The 20,284-nt window shown below is 37.9% G+C and overlaps 2 protein-coding genes across 2 annotated transcripts; both read right to left on the reverse strand.

Moving 5' to 3' along the window:
• Positions 1–919: 919 nt before the first annotated feature.
• Positions 920–6,188, reverse strand: LOC113108201 (nuclear factor 7, brain-like). Its single transcript, XM_026271075.1, has 6 exons — positions 5,793–6,188; positions 5,444–5,539; positions 4,998–5,228; positions 4,894–4,916; positions 4,702–4,823; positions 920–2,428 (listed from the first exon to the last, which is right to left on the reverse strand). The coding sequence occupies exons 1-6, from the start codon at positions 6,186–6,188 to the stop codon at positions 1,944–1,946; spliced, it is 1,353 nt and encodes a 450-aa protein (XP_026126860.1). The 3' UTR covers positions 920–1,943.
• Positions 6,189–10,803: 4,615 nt separating this feature from the next.
• Positions 10,804–18,617, reverse strand: LOC113108200 (uncharacterized). Its single transcript, XM_026271074.1, has 9 exons — positions 18,421–18,617; positions 18,154–18,306; positions 15,975–16,111; positions 14,964–15,100; positions 12,479–12,572; positions 12,056–12,394; positions 11,589–11,772; positions 11,377–11,504; positions 10,804–11,205 (listed from the first exon to the last, which is right to left on the reverse strand). The coding sequence occupies exons 1-9, from the start codon at positions 18,527–18,529 to the stop codon at positions 10,888–10,890; spliced, it is 1,599 nt and encodes a 532-aa protein (XP_026126859.1). The 5' UTR covers positions 18,530–18,617; the 3' UTR covers positions 10,804–10,887.
• Between the last annotated feature and the right edge of the window lie 1,667 nt (positions 18,618–20,284).

Here is a 20,284-nt window from a genome sequence, read left to right on the forward strand (position 1 = left end):
GTATTTACAAAGACAAGAAATCACACTGCTTCCATTGAGGAAGCAGTGGCTGGGGACTCGAAGGAGGACTCGTCCATCACCCGGGCTGAAGTCATCGAGGTAGTTAAAAAGCTCCTGGGTGGCAAGGCACCAGGGGTGGATGAGATCCGCACCGAGTACCTCAAGTCTCTGGATGTTGTGGGGTTGTTGTCTTGGCTGACACGCCTCTGCAATATCTCATGGCAGTTGGGGATAGAACCACCGGTTCTGTTCATAATTTTTATGGAATGAATTTCTAGGCGCAGCCAAGGGCCGGAGAGTGTCTGGTTTGGGGAACATAGGATTTCGTCGCTGCTTTTTGCGGATGTTGTCGTCGTGTTGGCCTCCTCAGATCAGGACCTTCAGCGTGCACTGGGACGGTTTGCAGCCTAGTGTGAAGCGGCTGGGAAGAGAATCAGCACCTCCAAGTCTGAGGCCATGGTTCTCAGTCAGAAAAGGGTGGATTGCCCACTTCAGGTTGGTGGAGAGTTCCTGCCTCAAGTGGATGCAGCTTCTGCAGTAATGCGGTCGCTGTACCGGTCTGTCGTGGTGAAGAAGGAGCTGAGCTATAAGGCAAAGCTCTCAATTTACCGGTCATTCTACGTTCCTACTCTCACTTATGGTCATGAGCTGTGGGTCATGACCGAAAGGACAAGATCCCGGATACAGGCGGCCGAAATGAGCTTTCTCCGTCGGGTGGCTGGGCGCTCCTTTAGAGATAGGGTGAGAAGCTCGGTCACTCGGGAGGAGCTCAGAGTAGAGCCGTTGCTCCTCCACATCGAGAGGAGCCAGCTGAGGTGGCTCGGGCATCTATTTCGGATGCCTCCTGGACGCCTTCACAGGGAGGTGTTCCAGGCACATCCCACCGGGAGAAGGCCCCGGGGAAGACCTAGGACACGCTGGAGGGACTATGTTGGAGGTGGAGGAAGTGGCTAGGGAGAGGGAAGTCTGGGCATCTCTGCTTAGACTGTTGCCCCCGCGACCCGGCCCCGGACAAGCGGAAGATGATGGATGGATGGATGGAAGAAATCACATACAATAATCATTAAACAATTTTTCAAAGATAAATAAATTAAACAAGTTCTAAACAAAACCCACAAACTAAGAGACAATAAATTGCCGGAAGACACTGGAACAAACAACATGAAACAATAGGTGGTGTTCCTTCTATTTTTGATTTCAGAACAAGGGTGACTCCCTCCCAACCACACTCCACACACAAGGTTGGGCAAAGAAGGAAAGATCCCAATTGCCTTTTTCAAGCAATAACCACGGTCTAGCACGCTGAACGATCACGCTTCCATATTGTTTGGTATAGTTTGAATCCCAAAGCCTCTGGCTAAGTACGTTGCATTTACCTGAAATATGCAAAGAAGTCAAGAAATGACAAAGCACACATGGGATGCTAACGGAAGGAGGAACTCCCCCAAGACAATCGGGAGTGTCCATAGAGATTCCAGGACTACTTATAGATGGGTTATTGCTTCCAATTGCCCCGCCTTCAATACATTAAAAACTGGAGGAATAAGCCATCCAGTCACAAATGACATAAACCCTAATTACCATGACCAAACATTTAACCTTTCATTTAAAACAAAAATGTAAAAAAAAAAAATGTTAAAGGGATTATCAAAATGTGTCAAACTTTTAAAGAGGTTTCCATGAGTTCCAGAGAATTTTGTCTGAGATTCTGATTTGTAAACAGCTTTAATCAAGTATTTCTATAGTATTTATATTTCATTTAAAATTGATGTGGATTAAAAAGGACTTTTAAGTCCGTATACATCAATGAATAAATGATAATTTAACCTTTATAACTGAAATATTAATTTAAACTCATGATGAACAAATTATGATATGGATTACATATTGGAAACATGATGACAGTAAAAGAGCAGGTTGATCCAGAACTACAGGTGTAACATTTACTGACTATTGAATGGTAAGATCTTCAGAGAGTCACTACTGAAGAAAGGAAAGAGTGTGTCAGTGAAGGTGGTTGTAAATGTGTGTAGATGTGTGTTAGTTACAGCATCAGAGAATGACACCGTTCCTCTGTCATAGTCCAGATCAACTCTCACACGCTCAACTTCCTGTTCAACAAGAAAACCAAACGGCTCAAGCATTCCCTGCCTCACACTCCAGACATCATTGTTAAAGAAATCATATTGCTTCCTCGGATTTGATGCTGTAGTTAGTCCAGCAATCCACCATCGACACTCTTTAACCTCCACATCCCAGCAGTGTGTTCCTGAGTTAAAACCCTCTGATCCCAGAACACAGAGAAACCCGTCGAATCTCTCTGGATTGTCAGGAAGCAGGTAATTGGTCTTGCTCCAGCTCACACTGGTCAGATCATCAGACACAGCGAGATCTGGATGAGCCGTGTTTGGATCCAGAATCACAGGAGCTGGTGAGACACAATCAGTCTTTTTAACTACAAAGTACTATATCTGTCTTTCAGTTGTTCATATTATCAAAGAAATACAGGGATAAATGTTTATAGTTCAGATATAAACACTGATTTCCATGATAGCGACCAAAATAGAGCTAATCACGTTTTGAAACTAAATGGCGCTTCAAATAATGTTTGTGTCGATTGCATTGTTAGTGAAAAGTGACCGTTAAAAAATTTGTTTGTCATTGAATCATTCATTCAAGAGATTCGCTCAAAAACGCTGATTCATCCAGTGATGAAACAAATATTCATGAGAGAGTCACTGAATCCTTCATTCAAACCACTTTTACACAGTTTTAATATGAACATTGGTATTTATACACACACACACACACACACACACAGGTGCATCTCAATAAATTAGATTAGTTATTTCAAGTAATTCAACTCAAATTGTGAAACTCGTGTATTAAATTAAAAGTGCACACAGACTTAAGTAGTTTAAGTCTTTGATTCTTTTAATTGTGATGATTTTGGCTCACATTTAACAAAAACCCACCAATTCACAATCTCAACAAATTATAATACTTCATAAGACCAATAAAAAAAACATTTTGTGAATTGTTGGCCTTCTGGAAAGTATGTTCATTTACTGTACATGTACTCAGTACTTGGTAAGAGCTCCTTTTGCTTTAATTACTGCCTCAGTTCAGCGTGGCATGGAGGTGATCAGTTTGTGGCACTGCTGAGGTGGTATGAAGGCCAGGTTTCTTTGGCAGTGGCCTTCAGCTCATCTGCATTGTTTGGTCTCTTGTTTCTCATCTTCCTCTTGACAGTAGCCCATAGATTCTCCCTGGGGTTCAGGTCTGGTGACAAACACCATGGTCATTTAACCAACTTTTGGTGCTTCTGGCAGTATGGGCAGGTGCCAAATCCTGCTGGAAAATGAAATCAGGATCTTCAAAAAGCTGGTCAGCTGAAGGAAGTATGAAGTGCTCCAAGATTTCTTGGTTAACGGGTGCAGTGACTTTGGTTTTCAAAAAACACAATGGACCAACACCAGCAGATGACATTGAACCCCAAATCATCACAGACTGTGGAAACTTGACACTGGACTTCAAGCAACTTGCGCTATGAGCTTCTCCATCCTTTCTCCAGACTCTAGGACCTTGGTTTCCAAATGAAATCGAAAACTTGCTCTCATCTGAAAAGAGGACTTTGGACCATTGGTCAGCGGTCCAGTTCTTCTTCTCCTTAGCCCAGGTAAGATGCCTCTGATGTTGTCTGTGGTTCAGGAGTGGCTTAACAAGAGGAGTATGACAACTGTAGCCAAATTCATTTACACATGTCTGTGTGTGGTGGCATTTGATGCCTTGACCCCAGCTCTTGACCCCAGCCCCAGTCCATTCTTTGTGAAGTTCACTCAAATTCTTGAATAGATTTCGCTTGACAATCCTCATAAGCCTGCGGTTCTCTCAGTTGGTTGTGCGTCTTTTTCTTCCACACTTTTTCCTTCCAGTCAACTTTCTGTTAACATGCTTGGATACAGCACTCTGTGAACAGCCAGCTTCTTTGGCAATGAATGTTTGTGGCTTACCCTCCTTGTGAAGGGTGTCAATGATTGTCTCCTGGACAACTCTCAGATCAGCAGTCTTCCCTATGATTGTGTAGCCTAGTGAACCAAACTGAGAGATCATTTTGAAGACTCAGGAAACCTTTTCAGGTGTTTTGAGTTGATTGGCATGTCATCATATTCTAATTTGATGAGAGTGAATTGGTGGGTTTTTATTAAATGTGAGCCAAAATCATCACAATTAAAAGAACCAAAGACTTAAACTACTTCAGTCCATGAGCATTGAATTTATTTAATACACGAGTTTCACAATTTTAGTTGAATTACTGAAATAAAATTTAACACTGTTAAATAATTTGCACCAATTAATATTTTGTCACAAACTTTTTAGTTTTGTTTAGAATATTGATCTCTATTTCAAATTTTAAAAAGTAATGATTCTCAGTTTATCCAGAATTGTGCAGCTATACTCTCAGTGTTGTTACAGTAAATATATGCTTGAAAATTTTTAGATTTGATATAAAACAAGAGATCTGCTGTATCGCTTTAACTGTAAATATCTAGTGGAGAAAAGTTGTTCTTCTCTTGTTTGCGGCTCATTTTGGTGTAGGCGCTCATCTGGCTATTCATACATAATGCTGAAATCTGTAAATGTTCCCTCATGCATCACTTCCAGTGTGTGTGTAACAGCACAGATGTTCTCCAGACTCACTGTTTTGGACGATGTCCTGCATCTTCTTCCAGACTCTGAAGGGCAGGTTGCCCAAGTATCGTGGCACATCAATCAAAGCTCCAGAAGGCATCTGTGGATCCAGATGTGATGAGATCTGGACTCTGTTAAAACAACCAGGATCAGAACTGAAGTGGCTTTGGATCAGAAGTAGAGAGAGAGAAGATCACTCACCTTTCCATCGTGACTGGAAACTCCTGCAGAACAAACACACCATTGATCATCAACAACTCAATCAATCATCAACAACTCAATCAATGGATGATCTGAAATCAGACCTTCAGAAAGCAGACGTCACTGGCTTTCATCATCTCCTCCGTGTCTTTGATTGTGTTTGTAAGAGCTGAGATGTGTCTGTTCATCTCCTCCAGCTTCTCCTTCATCATCTGCTTCTTCTGCTCCTCTTCCTCTCTCAGTGCAGTGATTGTAGCTTCTTCTTCATCTCTGAGAAACTGATGAAGCTTCTCAAACTGCTGTTTAATCTGACACTCTGTGTGATCAGCTTGAGACTGAAATCAAATCACATTCACATCATCTCAATCAACACACATAAATCACATCAATCAGATCAAAGAGAAACTCAGACACCAGACATATAATAGATTTCTGCTCATCATTTACAACAATAATAAACTGGCATCCATTATATTAATGAAAACAAATTATAATTGTGTATAGTGACCTACACCTGTACTGAAAGTGACTCTTGATTCTGTGTCCTCACCTTGATGTGTTGAACTGTTTTCTCAAACTCTTCTTCTATGTTTCCCGTCTTTTTACATTTCTCCTTCAAGGACTCCAGTGCTGTATTGATCTCCTCCTGGAGTTGAATAAATATATATAAAACAGCAGATTACACTGAAGAGAAATAATTTTTGTTAAAACAAAATACACTTAAATCTAACTTTTTAACAGCATGAAATCGGTTGAGAGGTCTTACCCAGTATAACTACACTTTAGTATAACACTATTTAGTGCACGGAAAAACAGAAGAAACCAGTATGGGGCAAATACTTTTTCACATCAGAGTATATTTCATTAAGCTGAGTAAAATGACAGAGAGCTATACCTACCTTATATGATGAAACCACTTCACTGATTGGTTTAAATGTGTGATTGGCATCTTTTTGTGAATCTCTGCACACGACACACACCGGCTGTTTGTCCTCCAGACACAAGAGTTCGAGTTTCTCACTGTGTAAACTGCAGATCTCCTCAGATCCTGATGAGTGCTTCTCATTTCTGTCCTTCAGGAACGACTCACACAAGTTTTGTAACGCCTGATTTTCTGGAGGAAGATCTGTTGAAGATCTTCTACTGCAGACAGGACACTCCTGAGTTTTCTTGGTTCTCCAGAACTGTTGCAGACACTCTTTACAGAAACTGTGACTACATGATAAAAGAACAGGAGTCTTGAAGATTTCACAGCACACGGGACAATTATAGTCACATTCAGATGATGAAGCCATTTTCACTGTTTGAGCTCTGTACTTTCACCTTCTGAATGACTTGCAAAAAGGAAAAATCACGAGAATCACTAAATCTCTTCAAAATCTTTCTCTTCGTTGTTCACTGATGGCTGATTCTTTGTTGCTTTTGTCATAGAGAAGAAATTCAGTGTGACACAAAGGTGAAATAACAAGTCAGTCTCCTCCTGGTTAGTGTTGTAAGAGGGTGGAGCTTCTGATCACCTTTTGTGTTTAACCCTTTAACATTCAACCCTAAAAGGAGCCAATTATATATATATTCATCCTATTGGCTGGTGTGTGTCATGTGACTCGCTGGCTCACACTCGATCAGATGACGTGTTTCTACAAAAATCTTGAAGCTGATTCACATTTGTACTGGTTCAGAGTTACAGATATTCTGTTGTCACTTGTGAGTTGAGATGAACGGTTGATAAAAAAAATCATCACAGAAAATACATTGACTGAGATATTACTTTATTTAGGGAAGTCTGATTAATATTTTCAAATAGGACTGGTGATGTTGTAAGAATCCACCCTCATCCCAAAAGCGGAGTCCAGTGGCCTGGTCGAAGGTTTAATACATTTTATCTCTTTTACTTGTGCTTTTAAATTGATCAGGATTTAGTTTAAATTTTGGTCTAGCTCCGTGTCCAATTTGAAACCAATTTTAAGTGATCATTTAGGCAATATTTCTAATTAAGAGATGATCACATATATCGATTGTATATTCATTTAGATATTTGAGTATTCTAGAAATCCCATACTTTCAATTCTTCGTTCATTAGGGACCAGGTATCGCACTTGCACACAATCGATCTCTCCTCTTCTGTTAAAGATTGTTGGATGAGGTGGGCTGGAAACCAAACGGGTCAAACATGTTGGAAGAGCAGAGAGAATAGTTTGCTGAATGGGAGTGGCAGGATGAATGAATACAGGTGGAGTGAGATCTAAAGCACAGGAGAAACAGAATTACAACTCTAACAAAACACATGACCCAAAAACTGGTCCACAGACACTGGGAGGCTTTAGCACAGTACCACATCAGCAGACTGAACTATCTGACAGAAAGTGACTAAAGACCCAGAGTTTAAATACTGGAGGCAGATGAGTTGATTGGCAGCTGGTGATTCACATTCAGAAATCAGCCACAGAAAGGAGTGCACAGCCACACCCCTGCGACACACACCTCACAAACACACAAGCACAGACACACAAAGAGGAAAAACACAGCTGGCCAGAAGTCCATATCCCTGACACATTCTATTAATTGATCTAAAAGTTCCCCAATATCGGTCAGTAATATCACAAACATGTAGAATTTCATCTTTTATTTCCTTCCAAGTTTTTCTACAATTCGGTTTAATTGTATTTGTTTCAGTTTGGTGTTGGCATTTGACAAACATTTCAATTTAACAGATACATTCTGCTTCTGGTGTTGTTTTGGTGACTCCATCCTTTTCGGTTCTTAATTTCAATCTCTTTGTCCCCTTGGAAAGACTGGACACATCCTGAAACACAGAGAACAATAGGAGACATCATCACAATCAGTTGCTAACATCCTTACAGGTGAAAATAACTAATAGATAAACAAATAAAACAAATCATGCATCCATGCTTTCACAAAACATTCTTGTATAGTTACTGAAATATGATCCAGAGTTAGTAATGTAGTCTACACAGTAAAATCAGCAGTGTCAATTTAACACTTAAAGTGTTAATTTTAACACTACTAAAGATCATATATGGTCCCAATCTGTCCAGAGTTAAAAGTACACTGTTTGTAGTGTTGAATTTACAGTGTTAAAATGGCACCTTATAGTGCTGAAAAATAACACTGAGAGTGTAGATTGTTACACTTACTATTGTTATTAAAGTTTTACACTGGGGTCATTTAACACCTTAAAATTTTACACTGGGGTCATTTAACACCTTAAAATGTTACACTACGGGTCATTTAACACCTTTTGATGTTGTTGTTATTCCTATGGATTAGTCAAAGTGTTATCAAGAAAGTATTCCTTTTAGTGCAAAATTTATTTTTACTTTGTTCTTTGGTGTCAATGTACATTATCAAATCTAAAATCAAGAGTCTTCAGACAGATATAACAACTAATTTTTATTTAAAAACTGGGCAAAGTGGCTACTTTAAAACAACATTCAACAGTTCAGTCAAATTCATGAGGGGTTGCACAGAAATACAAAATGGATAAAACAAACTCATTAACTTCACAGAGACATGAACAAGTGACAGCTAAATTTGAATAAGATTACAGTAGGGTACAACAAAACAAAAGAAATTATCAGACCCATAGGACATCTGCACATCAAAAGGTTTGTAATAAGTGAGTTCACTGACAGTAAACACTTTCAGAGATGCGCTGGGTCTGTGATCAATTCTGTAGGCAAAAAGATGTTCATCAAAACAAACAGTTTTGAGCTGCGATGTAACCAGTAACACGCATTCATTTCTGACAATAATATCCCTGATTTTATAAAACACTGGCAAATCAAGGTCTACCTGACCACAAATAACTAAGGTAGAACGATATTCAGTTCCATTATACTTCACCCATTTCACTGAGAGAACATTTGTTTCTGTAGGAATGTTCAACTTAGATGCAATCTGAACACTTTCATTCAAGTCACTGACACAGACATTCTTTCCTGGTCCAAGTACAATTCTGTCATGGTTAAAGGCTTCCCAGTTATATGCCATGAAATTCTGATGTTTTATGGCAAGCATCTTAGTTATGTTCTTGAAACATTTTGGTTGAGTCTTGAAGAAATTGTGTTTGGACTCGTATCGCATTGACCACATGTGAACAATAGGCCCAATATTTCGTATACACCGAGGGTAGTGACACATTAAATGATGTTTAGGCAGCAGATTCTTTCCTGGGAATAAGCACTTGAACAGCCTGTGATGCTCAGTAATTAAGTGTTTCAAATAAACAGTAAGTCCTTCAGTTAAAATGGGAGAAAATACAATGTTCACTATTTGTAGTAAAAGTAGTAGTAATTGCCAGTATTTATCGTCTTGGGGCACAATGTCACCAAATATCAGCGGCACATTTCGAAGTAGACACCAACACTGTATTGCATTTATGCCCAAATCATTGCTCTCGTCATCCAGTTTTACAGAAGGAGGCCGATTTCTCCTCTCCATGTACCCATAATTAAATGAATTTAATCTGCCATCCAACTCTTTCGCTGTCAAAAAATTAGCTTGAACATACTTTAAAACAAGTTTTAATTCAAACTGAGCAACTCCCTCTAAAATATCATGCATTATGTCTACAGAAAAGTTGTCTGATATATTAAAGTACTGCAGAGTGTTTAACAAACATGTACGTTTTACACCACAAACATGATGTAGTGTTGGGTCTGATTGTAGAGCTTCACAGTGTCGTAAGTGTGTTTCTTTGGTGCGGAAAGTTACATTTGGCTCATCTTCACAGAACACAGTTTGATAATCTTCCCTTTCAGTGAGACAAAACCTACAGTTATTCCGAGCTCTAAAAGATTCAACAAATCCAAAAAGGCCATGTAAACCAAGATTATCTCCCGTTACTTGGACAATGCTTCCACGCACAAAACCAGCAGGTCCTTGTATACCCTTGTTTTCAAGGACTTTTATGTCATTGACAATAGGTTCCAATATTGAATCAAATCCATATGTTTTGATGTCTTGGGCATGGAAAAGTGCACATAAATGTATGTTTGTAAGAGATGAATTAAATTGTGGTGGGAAATTTCTCAAAGTAAAATATATACCGCCTAATTTGTGAATTCCCTTTTTTGAGCCCAAAGGATTGGCAGTTTCGAATTCATCATAATACAATTGAATCTGAAGTGCATTTTTTTCAGTCGAAAACAGGGGATGACTTTTTATGTACAGTCCATCTTCAATATCAGAGTAAATACCGTTTTTATTAGGTAAACCTGACTTGAACCTGCATGTGGTGTTTGGGTGCTTTAAAATGTTCTGTAATGTTTGGAGTATTGGAACATAGGCAAACTTGTCAGTCACTGCAACTTGCTCATAAGTTCCAGTAGTCCTGTTTTTTCTGTTGTCAAATCTGACCCCAATTACTTTCTCCACAGGCTGGACAATTCCCCATTTTTTGGTAAAATATGATTTTCGTTTAGATATGGAATTAAGCATGGTGAAAGGGTTTTCAATTTCATGAAATGACTGCTCAATTGAACTTTTAATGTCCGTGTTTTCTGAAAATAAGCATTTTATAGCGGTCTCTTTTACTTGATCCTGGATGTCTTGAACTACTTCTTCCATAGACATAACAAAAGTATCAACAGTAGTCTGACTAACACCTGCAGCTTGCAATTGTGCTATTGCTGATGCACACAAATCGGTAGTGTTTTTGCTGGGAACTGGCAAAGAACTGTCCTTTGAACATGTAGCCACATCAGTATTACTTGGTAGCCCAACTGCATTATGAACAACAGCATCATCCTCTACACATAACAAAACTTCACCTGCTTCATGAACTCTTTTTAAGTGTTTGCGAAAACCTGAAAAAGTTGCAAATTCTAAACAGCAACCTGCTTCACCACATTTTAGTCGAAGTGATTTGCCAGGCAAGAGCCCATGAATTAACTTTAGATGTCGAACAAGAACATTTGTGTTTTTCAGACAACAACAACAAACAAAACAAATCATTTTTCCCAGCAATCAAATCTAACGCAGGAATCTAGCTCTGAGTTCAGCAACTCTTGGGCACTCTTTGACTTTGCCAATGTCAATCTGAAAAACTGTTGTTTGTACAAAGGTGTACATGTTGTGCAGGACTTTGCTGTAAGATGCACCAAACACAAAGTGCGCTTTGAAAAGTTCATCAAAGGCACTGAGACCACTCACTGATTTGCACGGTATGGCTTTCTTGTCGAGAATGATGTAGTATACATGAATGCTGTTCTTCTTTGGACCCATGGCAAGCAGGTATGGCTGTGTGCTTTCTTCAATTGAGTCCAGGTGCTCTTGTATGTTAGTACCGGCCTAAAGATAAAAAAATAAAATTAATAATAATAATAATAATTAAATCAGCTCTCCAATTGACTCTCTCTACATTCATTTTTCACAATACAATTAGCCCAACAGACACTGATTTTCGGCAGACAGTGTCAGGACAGTGACAGTACAGGAAATGACAGTAAAGACCAAATTTACCTTTTTAAAGATGACGAGGTGTTTTTCTGCTTGAGATGCGGACATCTTTCCAGGTCTCTTTCTGCCTTGTGGTGAAGGTGGGATCAAATGAAGTAAAAGAAGAATAGAAGCAATGTCACTGTTCCATCCTGAAAAAATAAAATAAATGACATCAGAAAAAAAAATACATGGAGAAGTCTAAACAATCTTATACTGAACTCAGACAGTCTAACCTGCATCCCCCATTTCATTCTCCTTCACAGTCATTTCGGCACAGTCAATCAAGTCCTGAAGAGCTTGGGAGGAGTTAAGACTTTTGGTTTGCTGAATAACTTTGTGCATGAATGTAGTTGGCCACCTTTCTAAAAGCTTAGAAGTCGTCTTTTCACCAAAGAGCAAAACAAAATCCTGTTCAATCTGCAAATACATCAAAAACATTCATTAATACAAACACAAAAATGTTTCAAACAACTTTACAGCTCAAATAACGTGTTTTAACAGAAGAATTCATAAAGCTCAAAAATGTGTGACTATGCACATACATTGTAGTTTTATATTTCTTTGTAAATGGTAATGAACTAAATTCCACAAATGTTGTCAATTGAGCTGAACTTGCATTATACCTATAATATTTGTTTTACCCCAACCCAATGACCGGTTAAAGAAATTCTCTTATCACCACATAGACATGTTCTCTCACCAGGCCTTGAACATCCAAGAAGCGTGGAAATTCCGTCAACACATCAGTGCTTCTGTTCGGGTCTTGAATCATCTTGCGACGGTACTGAAATGTCTCCTTCATTTTGATCTTGATGGTGTCCACTTCTGAGGTGTGCTTCATTAGAGAAACTGCTTCTCTACACCGTTCTTCAGTGAGGATAACATCTGTGCTGGATGCAGCCTCTCTTTCCGAAGTTGGGCCACCACTGAAAGACTGTGAGGAACGTCTACAGTTCTCTGATGATGCACTGTTCCTCTGAATGTTCTTTATTTTCCAAGTCAAGTAACCTTGTCCACTTTGAGGGTCATAATAATGTTCCTTTAAAAACAAACACATCTTAATAAATACAAAGGTGGCCAACTACCCCATAACTAGATTTTAACAAAAATTATTTGCACTTACATATCCATTCTTTGTGTAGGGATCACGAAGATTTGGAAACAGGGCAACGATTCCTTGGGCATACATTTCCCTAATATTTCTGGGTGGAGATGTGCTGTCAAAATAAAACAATGAAATTTAAGTATGTCTGCAAGTATGTCTGTTAATTAGTTACCCTAGTATTCTGCTGTGGTATTGAGAATTGAGAAATCTTTAAATAAATCAGTCATATAAAGTTTTGGTCAACTGGCCCACTCATAATCGTGTTAAATAATATTGAGATTACAATATTGGGCAAAATAATTGTGATGATTTTTGCCATAATCAAGCCGCCCTAGTTAATGTTCAGTTTCTTACACAGACTGATTTTTTAACTTCATAAGACCTCAGTGTATCATCATGAACCATGGGTATTAATTTAGTGTAACCTGATGATCTTTTTGACTCTCAAAGGAATGCTAAGCATTGACTTGCATTATCTAAACCTCCAAGGACCACAGTATCTGCTAAAAATATTCTTTATTGTTTTTCTATATAAAAAAAAAACACCTACATCTTGGCATGAATATAAGGATGTAGGGCTGTTTTTTTTCTTTTTTTTTTTTACTTATCGAATTTAAAAAATCTGCATTTGAATTTTAGGTGTGCGTCAGGCAGCCTTATCAGTGGCGCACGCGATGCGACGACGAAGTGTCATTGCATTTTAATGCTTTTGTTAGCCTATCCAGTTGAACCCACTAGATGCGGTGCTGCTACGTTGTTCATTCAAAATATTGCGGAAAAAGAGAACAATCGATGCTAGGAAGATGTTGTGTATGTCAAAACTGAAGCCGTTCACACAAAACATTTATCGCATTTTCTAGAGGGACATATATCAATGTTGCACTCACCTCTCACACAAAATAGCCGCATGTAAAGCTATGTCAAATATATGCAAGTTCAACTTTTAAAAAACATGTCTCAAGACTATATAGCAGTTTTCCCCAAGAATTGTGTAAACTTTCACTTTAATTGATCAAATGTAGTAATTTTAATTATTGTTTTATTGCTCTAAATGTGACTTGGATTACTCGAGGGTTAGCTCACCCACAAATTAAAATTCTATCATTAATTACTCACCTTCATGCCATTCCAAACCCGTAAGACCATTGTTCATCTTCGAAACACAAAGTAAGATATTTTTTATGAATTCCAAGAGCTTTCTGACCCTGCATAGACAGCAAGGGTCCTACCACAGTCAAGGCCCAGAAATGTAGTAAAGATATTGTTAAAATGGTCCATGTAACATCAGTGATTTAACCGTAATTTTATGAAGCTATGAAATACTTTTTGTGCACAAAGAAAACAAAAATAATGACTTTATTTATGCTTTAACAATGTCCTTACTAGGTTTCAGTGTCTGGGAAAATTAAAGTTGCATTGCTCTCTATGCAGGGTCAGAAAGCTCTCGGATTTAAATCAAAAATATCTTAATTTGTGTTCCGAAGATGAACAAAGGTCTTACGGGTTTTGAACGACATGAGGGTGAGTAACTAATGACCGAATTTAAATTTTTGGGTGAAATAACCCTTTAAGAAGCTGACAGATCAGGGCCCGTATTCACAAAACATTTAATCTTACCACTAAGAGTTCACCTAAACTGCAGTAAAAGTTTTTAGCTAATAGTTTTCTCTTAAAACCTATTAGGACAAACTTTTAATTAGGAATACAGAGAAGTCTTAAGCTCAGAGTAAGGGCGGTGTTGACCTTGTTGCTGTGGATGATGTCAGCATGCTTACTAACTATGCACACAGTGATTGGCTGATAGTCTCTGTCAGAGAACGCAATATGATGCCATATTCAAATAAAGATTTAAAAATAAAAATGTTAATTGCCACATTCAAATAAAGATTTTAAAATGCAAGTGTCATATGTTCAGCTAACGGCCTCTTAAACAATTAGTGAATATGCATATAAACAGCCTTTTAATAAACAGAGTAGAATAATCATGGCTGATAGTAATACATGCAAATGTAAAAGAAAACCAAACTGGACACAAGCACAGCTGTTACTTCTTGCCCAGCAGGTTAATGAAAACAAGGATATAATCAAAGAAAAAATTGGATTGGGATAACCTCCAAAACCAAAGGCGATACCTTTTTAAAAGCTCATTATCGTCAAAAGTTTCTAAAATGTTTACGTTCTGAGGCAGACTGCCGCCAAAAGCCATATTAGGATAGTTTGTGGCTTGGTCTTAGTGACTTAGGAGTCCTCTTCACTGCTCCTAAGATTTTACAGATTTAGGAGCTAGTTTTAGTGATAAAATGCTTTGTGAAATACTCTTAGAGCAAAAATTTAGGAGTCCTAAATTTAGGACTGACACACCCATTCTTTTTAAGATTTTCTCCTAAATTGGTGAGTTATGAGCTACATTAACCCTTAAGATGTTTTGTGAATATGGGCCCAGATCTTCTAAAATTGTCATTTGTGTTCTGTGGGAGAATCTTTTGGGACGGCATCAGATTACCTGTGTTTTTCAGTCATATCTGCAGTAAGAATCTTGATCATCTTTCTCCTGGTGCTGTCAGTCAAGCTTTTGGTTTTGTTGTATTCCCTGATGATTGCGTCTCCACCAGGTTTAGTCTGCAGGATTTTTTGGACCAACTGCAAAGTGTTACATAATACAATCATTGACAAACCATATCCCTCTCAAGAACCATTCTGAAATAATCCATGTGACTCCAGTGGTTCAACCTTAATTTTATGAGGTGACAGGAATGTATTTTGTGTGCAAAAACAAACAAATGACTTTATTAAATTTCTTCACTCCTAAATCAATCCGTGAACAGTGTGCTTCCAGGATGGGGTTCTTCCGTGCTTCAGGTTCTGTCCTGCTTTAGGCTCTTTTAAATAGATGTTAGTTTACCATTTCAACGTGGACTTTTTACAGATAGATGAAGAAATTGTTGAATTAAGTCATTATTTTTGTTTTTTTAGCTCAAAAAAATAAAAATAAAAATCCCATTCCCATAACCATAAATTTAAGGTTGAACCACTGGAGACACATGAATTATTTCAAGGATGTTTTTACTATATTTCTAGGCCTTGAACATTGCACCTGCATCAGTTGTCAATAGAGGGAAAGATTTCCTTACTAATATATTAATTTGTGTTCCAAAACTGAATGAGAGTCTTGCGTGTTAGGAACAACACGAGGGTGAGTAATTTATGACAGAATTTTCATTTTTGGGTGAACTAACCCTTTAATACCCTGCAAGTGATGTGTTCTTTAAAGCAGCAAAACATTCACCATGAAATCAAAAGCAGTCACAAAAGACATATATAATTGACAAGATTTAAACAGCAATGTGTCTTGGCTTACTAGTTGTGACTATCATCCAAGTCATGTTGATGCCAGGTGTGAAAAGGGCCAGAGATTGTGTAGTCAGTAGTCACACAGTTAAATTTCTTGTTTTTCATAGTCAGGTTTAAAATTTGTACTGTAGAATAATATACAATGCAAAAATCACAGACTCACAATTCTGGCTTCGTCTTCAACCCTCTGTTGCTTTCTTGAAGGACTTCCATCAATTAGAAGACTGGTGTCATCAGATTCATAGTTTGCATTCTGCAATGAGCTTTCTTCACTTGTCACAGAAGGGACCTGGGCCAAATCTATTGAAAAACAATTTTAATCAAATGACTGTTAAAATAAATCTCTTTCTGATTCTGAAAACAACCACAAAACATTGTGCAAAATTTAGGTGATAGCCCTGCTGTCTTGCCGCCGTTATGACAAAATTACATACACAATATTAAGTGCGAAGGACATGCAGAGCACAAAGGGCATTATACAATTCACACGTTAGTATTGGAAGACTGAAAAGTGTTTTTATATACGCTCTATTTTAAGTTTTTATTTAATTTATTTGGTGACATAAGGCAACCCGCCTGCATGGTTATGACAATTTTTTATTCCGTTTAACAAGTCCTCACCTCAATACATCGGCTGCATTTTTTTAATGGTGGAATTAGGAGCCGTTTCTCAATATGCATTCTTGTCTGTACTTGCATTCTTGTGGACTTGTGAAATGTCATCACGGTTGCCCAAGTACTGTTCTAATTCAAAGTTCATCTAGCCAAGTACAGTTCAAATCCCCGGATGTGTTATTGTTCTTGGGATGTTTCCCCTTTTATCAAGGATGCATCAAAATGTGACTTATGTGAACTTGAGGGAGCAGGTAACCCACAATGCATTTTGCAACAACCAGCGAGCATTAATGGCAGAGGACAAAACCCGCATAATTTTCAAAATATTACTATTATTGTTTCATGAAATGTACATTTAAGGGTTTTTCAGGCGGGAATGTAGGCTAGTTGTTTAAAACTCAAATTTGCAGTTTATTTATAAAGATGGTGCATATTTGAAAATTTGCTTCGCCTATTTCGGAGACGTGAGCTCCAGGTGATCACCGGGCACTCAGTGCTCATATATACCGCCGAGTGCAGTCTCACCTCAGCTTGTCCTTCTGACATTTGCCACTAGCTTGGATGTGTCTGTAGTAGTTAAACATGAAATATCATTTGTTTTAGGTGTATCTAACAGACAATCTTCATAAATCTATTATTTGTTCCTGGTCATATCGTTTTGGCGGAACACAAATTTTAGTTTATATTAACTTTTATATTACAGCGCTGATGTAGCATACATTTGCCTGAATTGTTTGCTTTTGTCTTTATTTCCTATTATATAAGCCTCTTATATTTCATACTTATACTTTTATACATATTTAATGGCTATTATTTTTTCATTAAAACTGACATAACCAAAAGAGGCAGCGTAGTCATACATTAATACATACAGTAAAGATAATCAGTGTGTATATATATATATATATATATATATATATATATATGCAAATATTGCCTGAACCCCATATTAACGTTTTTTGTATTTGTGTGTGTATTTTATATTTTATATGTGGTTGTGTTTTATATTTCATTTTGTTATAAGTATACATACAGTGAGTGAAGATAATCTAAATATATCTGCCTTACCTGAACTACATTTTTGTGGCTATTATTGTTTAAATGAAAACGAAGAAGCAGTGGTGTTTGATATCATATTTCATCTTATTGTAAATACAGTAAGGATAACCGGAGTAGCTAAGGCGAGCTGGGTGACGTTATCAAGTACGCAGCTGTTCCTTTTACAGGCCTTGCGTCCTCCCGTTCTTAGGAGTTTGCACTCCCGAGTCGATCTTGCCAAGTCCGAACTTTGCGTTCTTGGTATTGAGAAACGGCCAGGGTGTGACTCAAATGCGTAAACCGTCGCATTAACGCGTTTTCAGTAATGTACATTCATTAGCAAAAGTAGTTTCACACTTATTGGTTTAGCAATAAAAACGGGTTTAAACGTAACTTGTCGTTTGATATTCGCCAATTTAGGGACGTCTCTAAAATTACACACAACGTTTCTAACTTAAATAGCATTTGAAGATAACGACTTAAACTCATAAAACCAACTTTAAAACTGTTCATATAGGTGTCAAATTTGATGCGCATCTTTTAGATTTTTAACATTTAGAAAAAAATATGGTCAAATCGTGTGTAAAGGGCCATTTGTTTTAATACTGAAAGGGCTCAAACAACATTATTTAAAGCTCAAAAGCTTTTACAGTTACACACACACACACACACACAAAAATATAAATTACCGTGTGACGAGTTTTCGAATCGAAGAATAAAAACGCCTAAATTTGGCTGCTTTATAACCTCCTCGAAAACATCCTCATCAACTTCTGTGTAAGACGAATCGTAGAGCCTGGTCTCGGCGCGTTTGGAGGCGGGAATTCCGAATTTCACAAAGGCTGTGAACAAACCAAAACGAGTTTCAGTTTAAAATTAAAAATTCTTAAAGTCAATGGCAGCTACAAACACAACTAAAATTTCATTTTACAAGTAAATTAACAAGTTAACGTTACCTTCATCCAGAAAATCAGAGAGTTTCAGGTCAGAGCCAGAAACTTTAACAAACTTTTGTTCATGGTTGAACTTCACTTTAATGAGCATCCTTAATCCTAAAAGAAACATCAGCAGAACAGTTATTTCTAAACGTATTCGAGATAATGTGTATTTTTTATTTAAATAATGTTAACACAAGAAAAGCGCAGAAACAGACTTACCTTCTCCGTCGCGTGCAGACAAAATGGCCTAATTGCCCCACAAGGCAGTCCTTGAGGGTGGAGTCAAGACAATTTGGCGCGTCTTTTTGCACTTTTAGTGTAAAAATAAAATCACATAATGTTGCACCCTGCAACTACAAGGACAGGGTGTACTCATCAACACTGTAGATTGTTAATTCAACTTTTTGGGAGTTATTAACATTTAACACTGCATTTTTTACACTGGTAATTTTACTGTGTAGTAATGATCAGATTTGGGAAGTATAACAAATAACATAAATACTGACATGCAACCTAAAGCCAGGGACACACTTAACGACTAGCTAAAACATTGTAAGATTGACAAGATGACTGGTTCACATGTAAGGTTACCTGGCTAACACGTGTACCTGGCTAATTTGCTAACATGGGGCCAGGGCACAGTGCATATTGGCATTATAATGTCAAATCAGTGTATTTGAATAGCAAATAAAGAAACCACCCACCATTGCTCCAGAACAGAACAGCAGTTCCAGTTTCAAAATGCTGTGTAACAAATGTAAATCACTATAGTGATGTATGATCCCTGAATGAATTGTTCAAATGTGGAAATTTGAAGTGTAGACTAAGTATGTGTGTAAGATAAATAAGTGTATGTCAGTATAAATAGTGTGTGTTCCACAATTATTGTCAAGAGTTCATGAGATGGATTGCCTGAGGGAAGAAACTGGTCCTGTGTCTGGTCGTTCTGGTGCTCAGTGCTCTGTAGCGTCGACCAGATGGCAACAGTTCAAAGAGGGAGTGTGCTGGATGTGAGGGGTCCAAAGTGATTGTGACAGCCCTTTTTCTCACTCTGGATAAGTACAGTTCTTGAATAGATGGGAGGGTTGTGCCGATGATTCTCTCAGCAGTCCGGACTACCCTCTGTAGTCTTCTGAGGTCAGATTTAGAAGCTGAGCTGAACCAGACAGTTACTGAAGTGCAGAGGATGGATTCAATGATGGTGGAGTAGAACTGTTTCAGCAGCTCCTGTGACAGGTTAAACTTCCTCAGCTGGCGAAGGAAGTACAGTCTCTGCTGGATTTAGAAGAAGAAACCTATACAAGAACATACAAGATATACACTGACATATGAAAGGTAAACAAAATTAAAAACTTTCTTCATTTTAAGTTGCTTGGCCAACTGTTGGCTTGTCGTGTCCCAGGCTTTATCTGTCTGTTTTTGGCCTCTTGGGTGGTCCTTGGCCATTCAAAATGGTCCCCAAACCTTCTGCTGTCAATCTTAAGGTCTGGCAGTGCCAGACTATGGGTAGAGCAACCAAAAACTCTTTTAGAAACAAATGTTCATTTCTTACTCTGTGGCAAGGGCGTAACTTTGGGTCTACCATTGGGGGGGGGTTAAACTCGCGGCATATGAATAATTTTCTTGTGTAAAAGGTAACATGCTAATTTACACTACAGATTATTTAAAATATGATACTATCTTTCTTGCTGGCAAATGAAATTAATAAAGAAAACTAACAAAAGTATTCATTCTGAATATTTCATATTATTTTAATCTGAATGATGTTATGATATTAAGGGGGTTATATTAGTTGGATCAGATTTTTGGGGGGGTCATGACCCCCGTAACCCCCGTAACTCATCTCTTAAAACATGATAATTCCATGGTTTGTAGTTTTAAT

Source organism: Carassius auratus, chromosome 9 (genome assembly GCF_003368295.1).
Source record: "Carassius auratus strain Wakin chromosome 9, ASM336829v1, whole genome shotgun sequence".
NCBI lineage: Eukaryota > Metazoa > Chordata > Actinopteri > Cypriniformes > Cyprinidae > Carassius > Carassius auratus.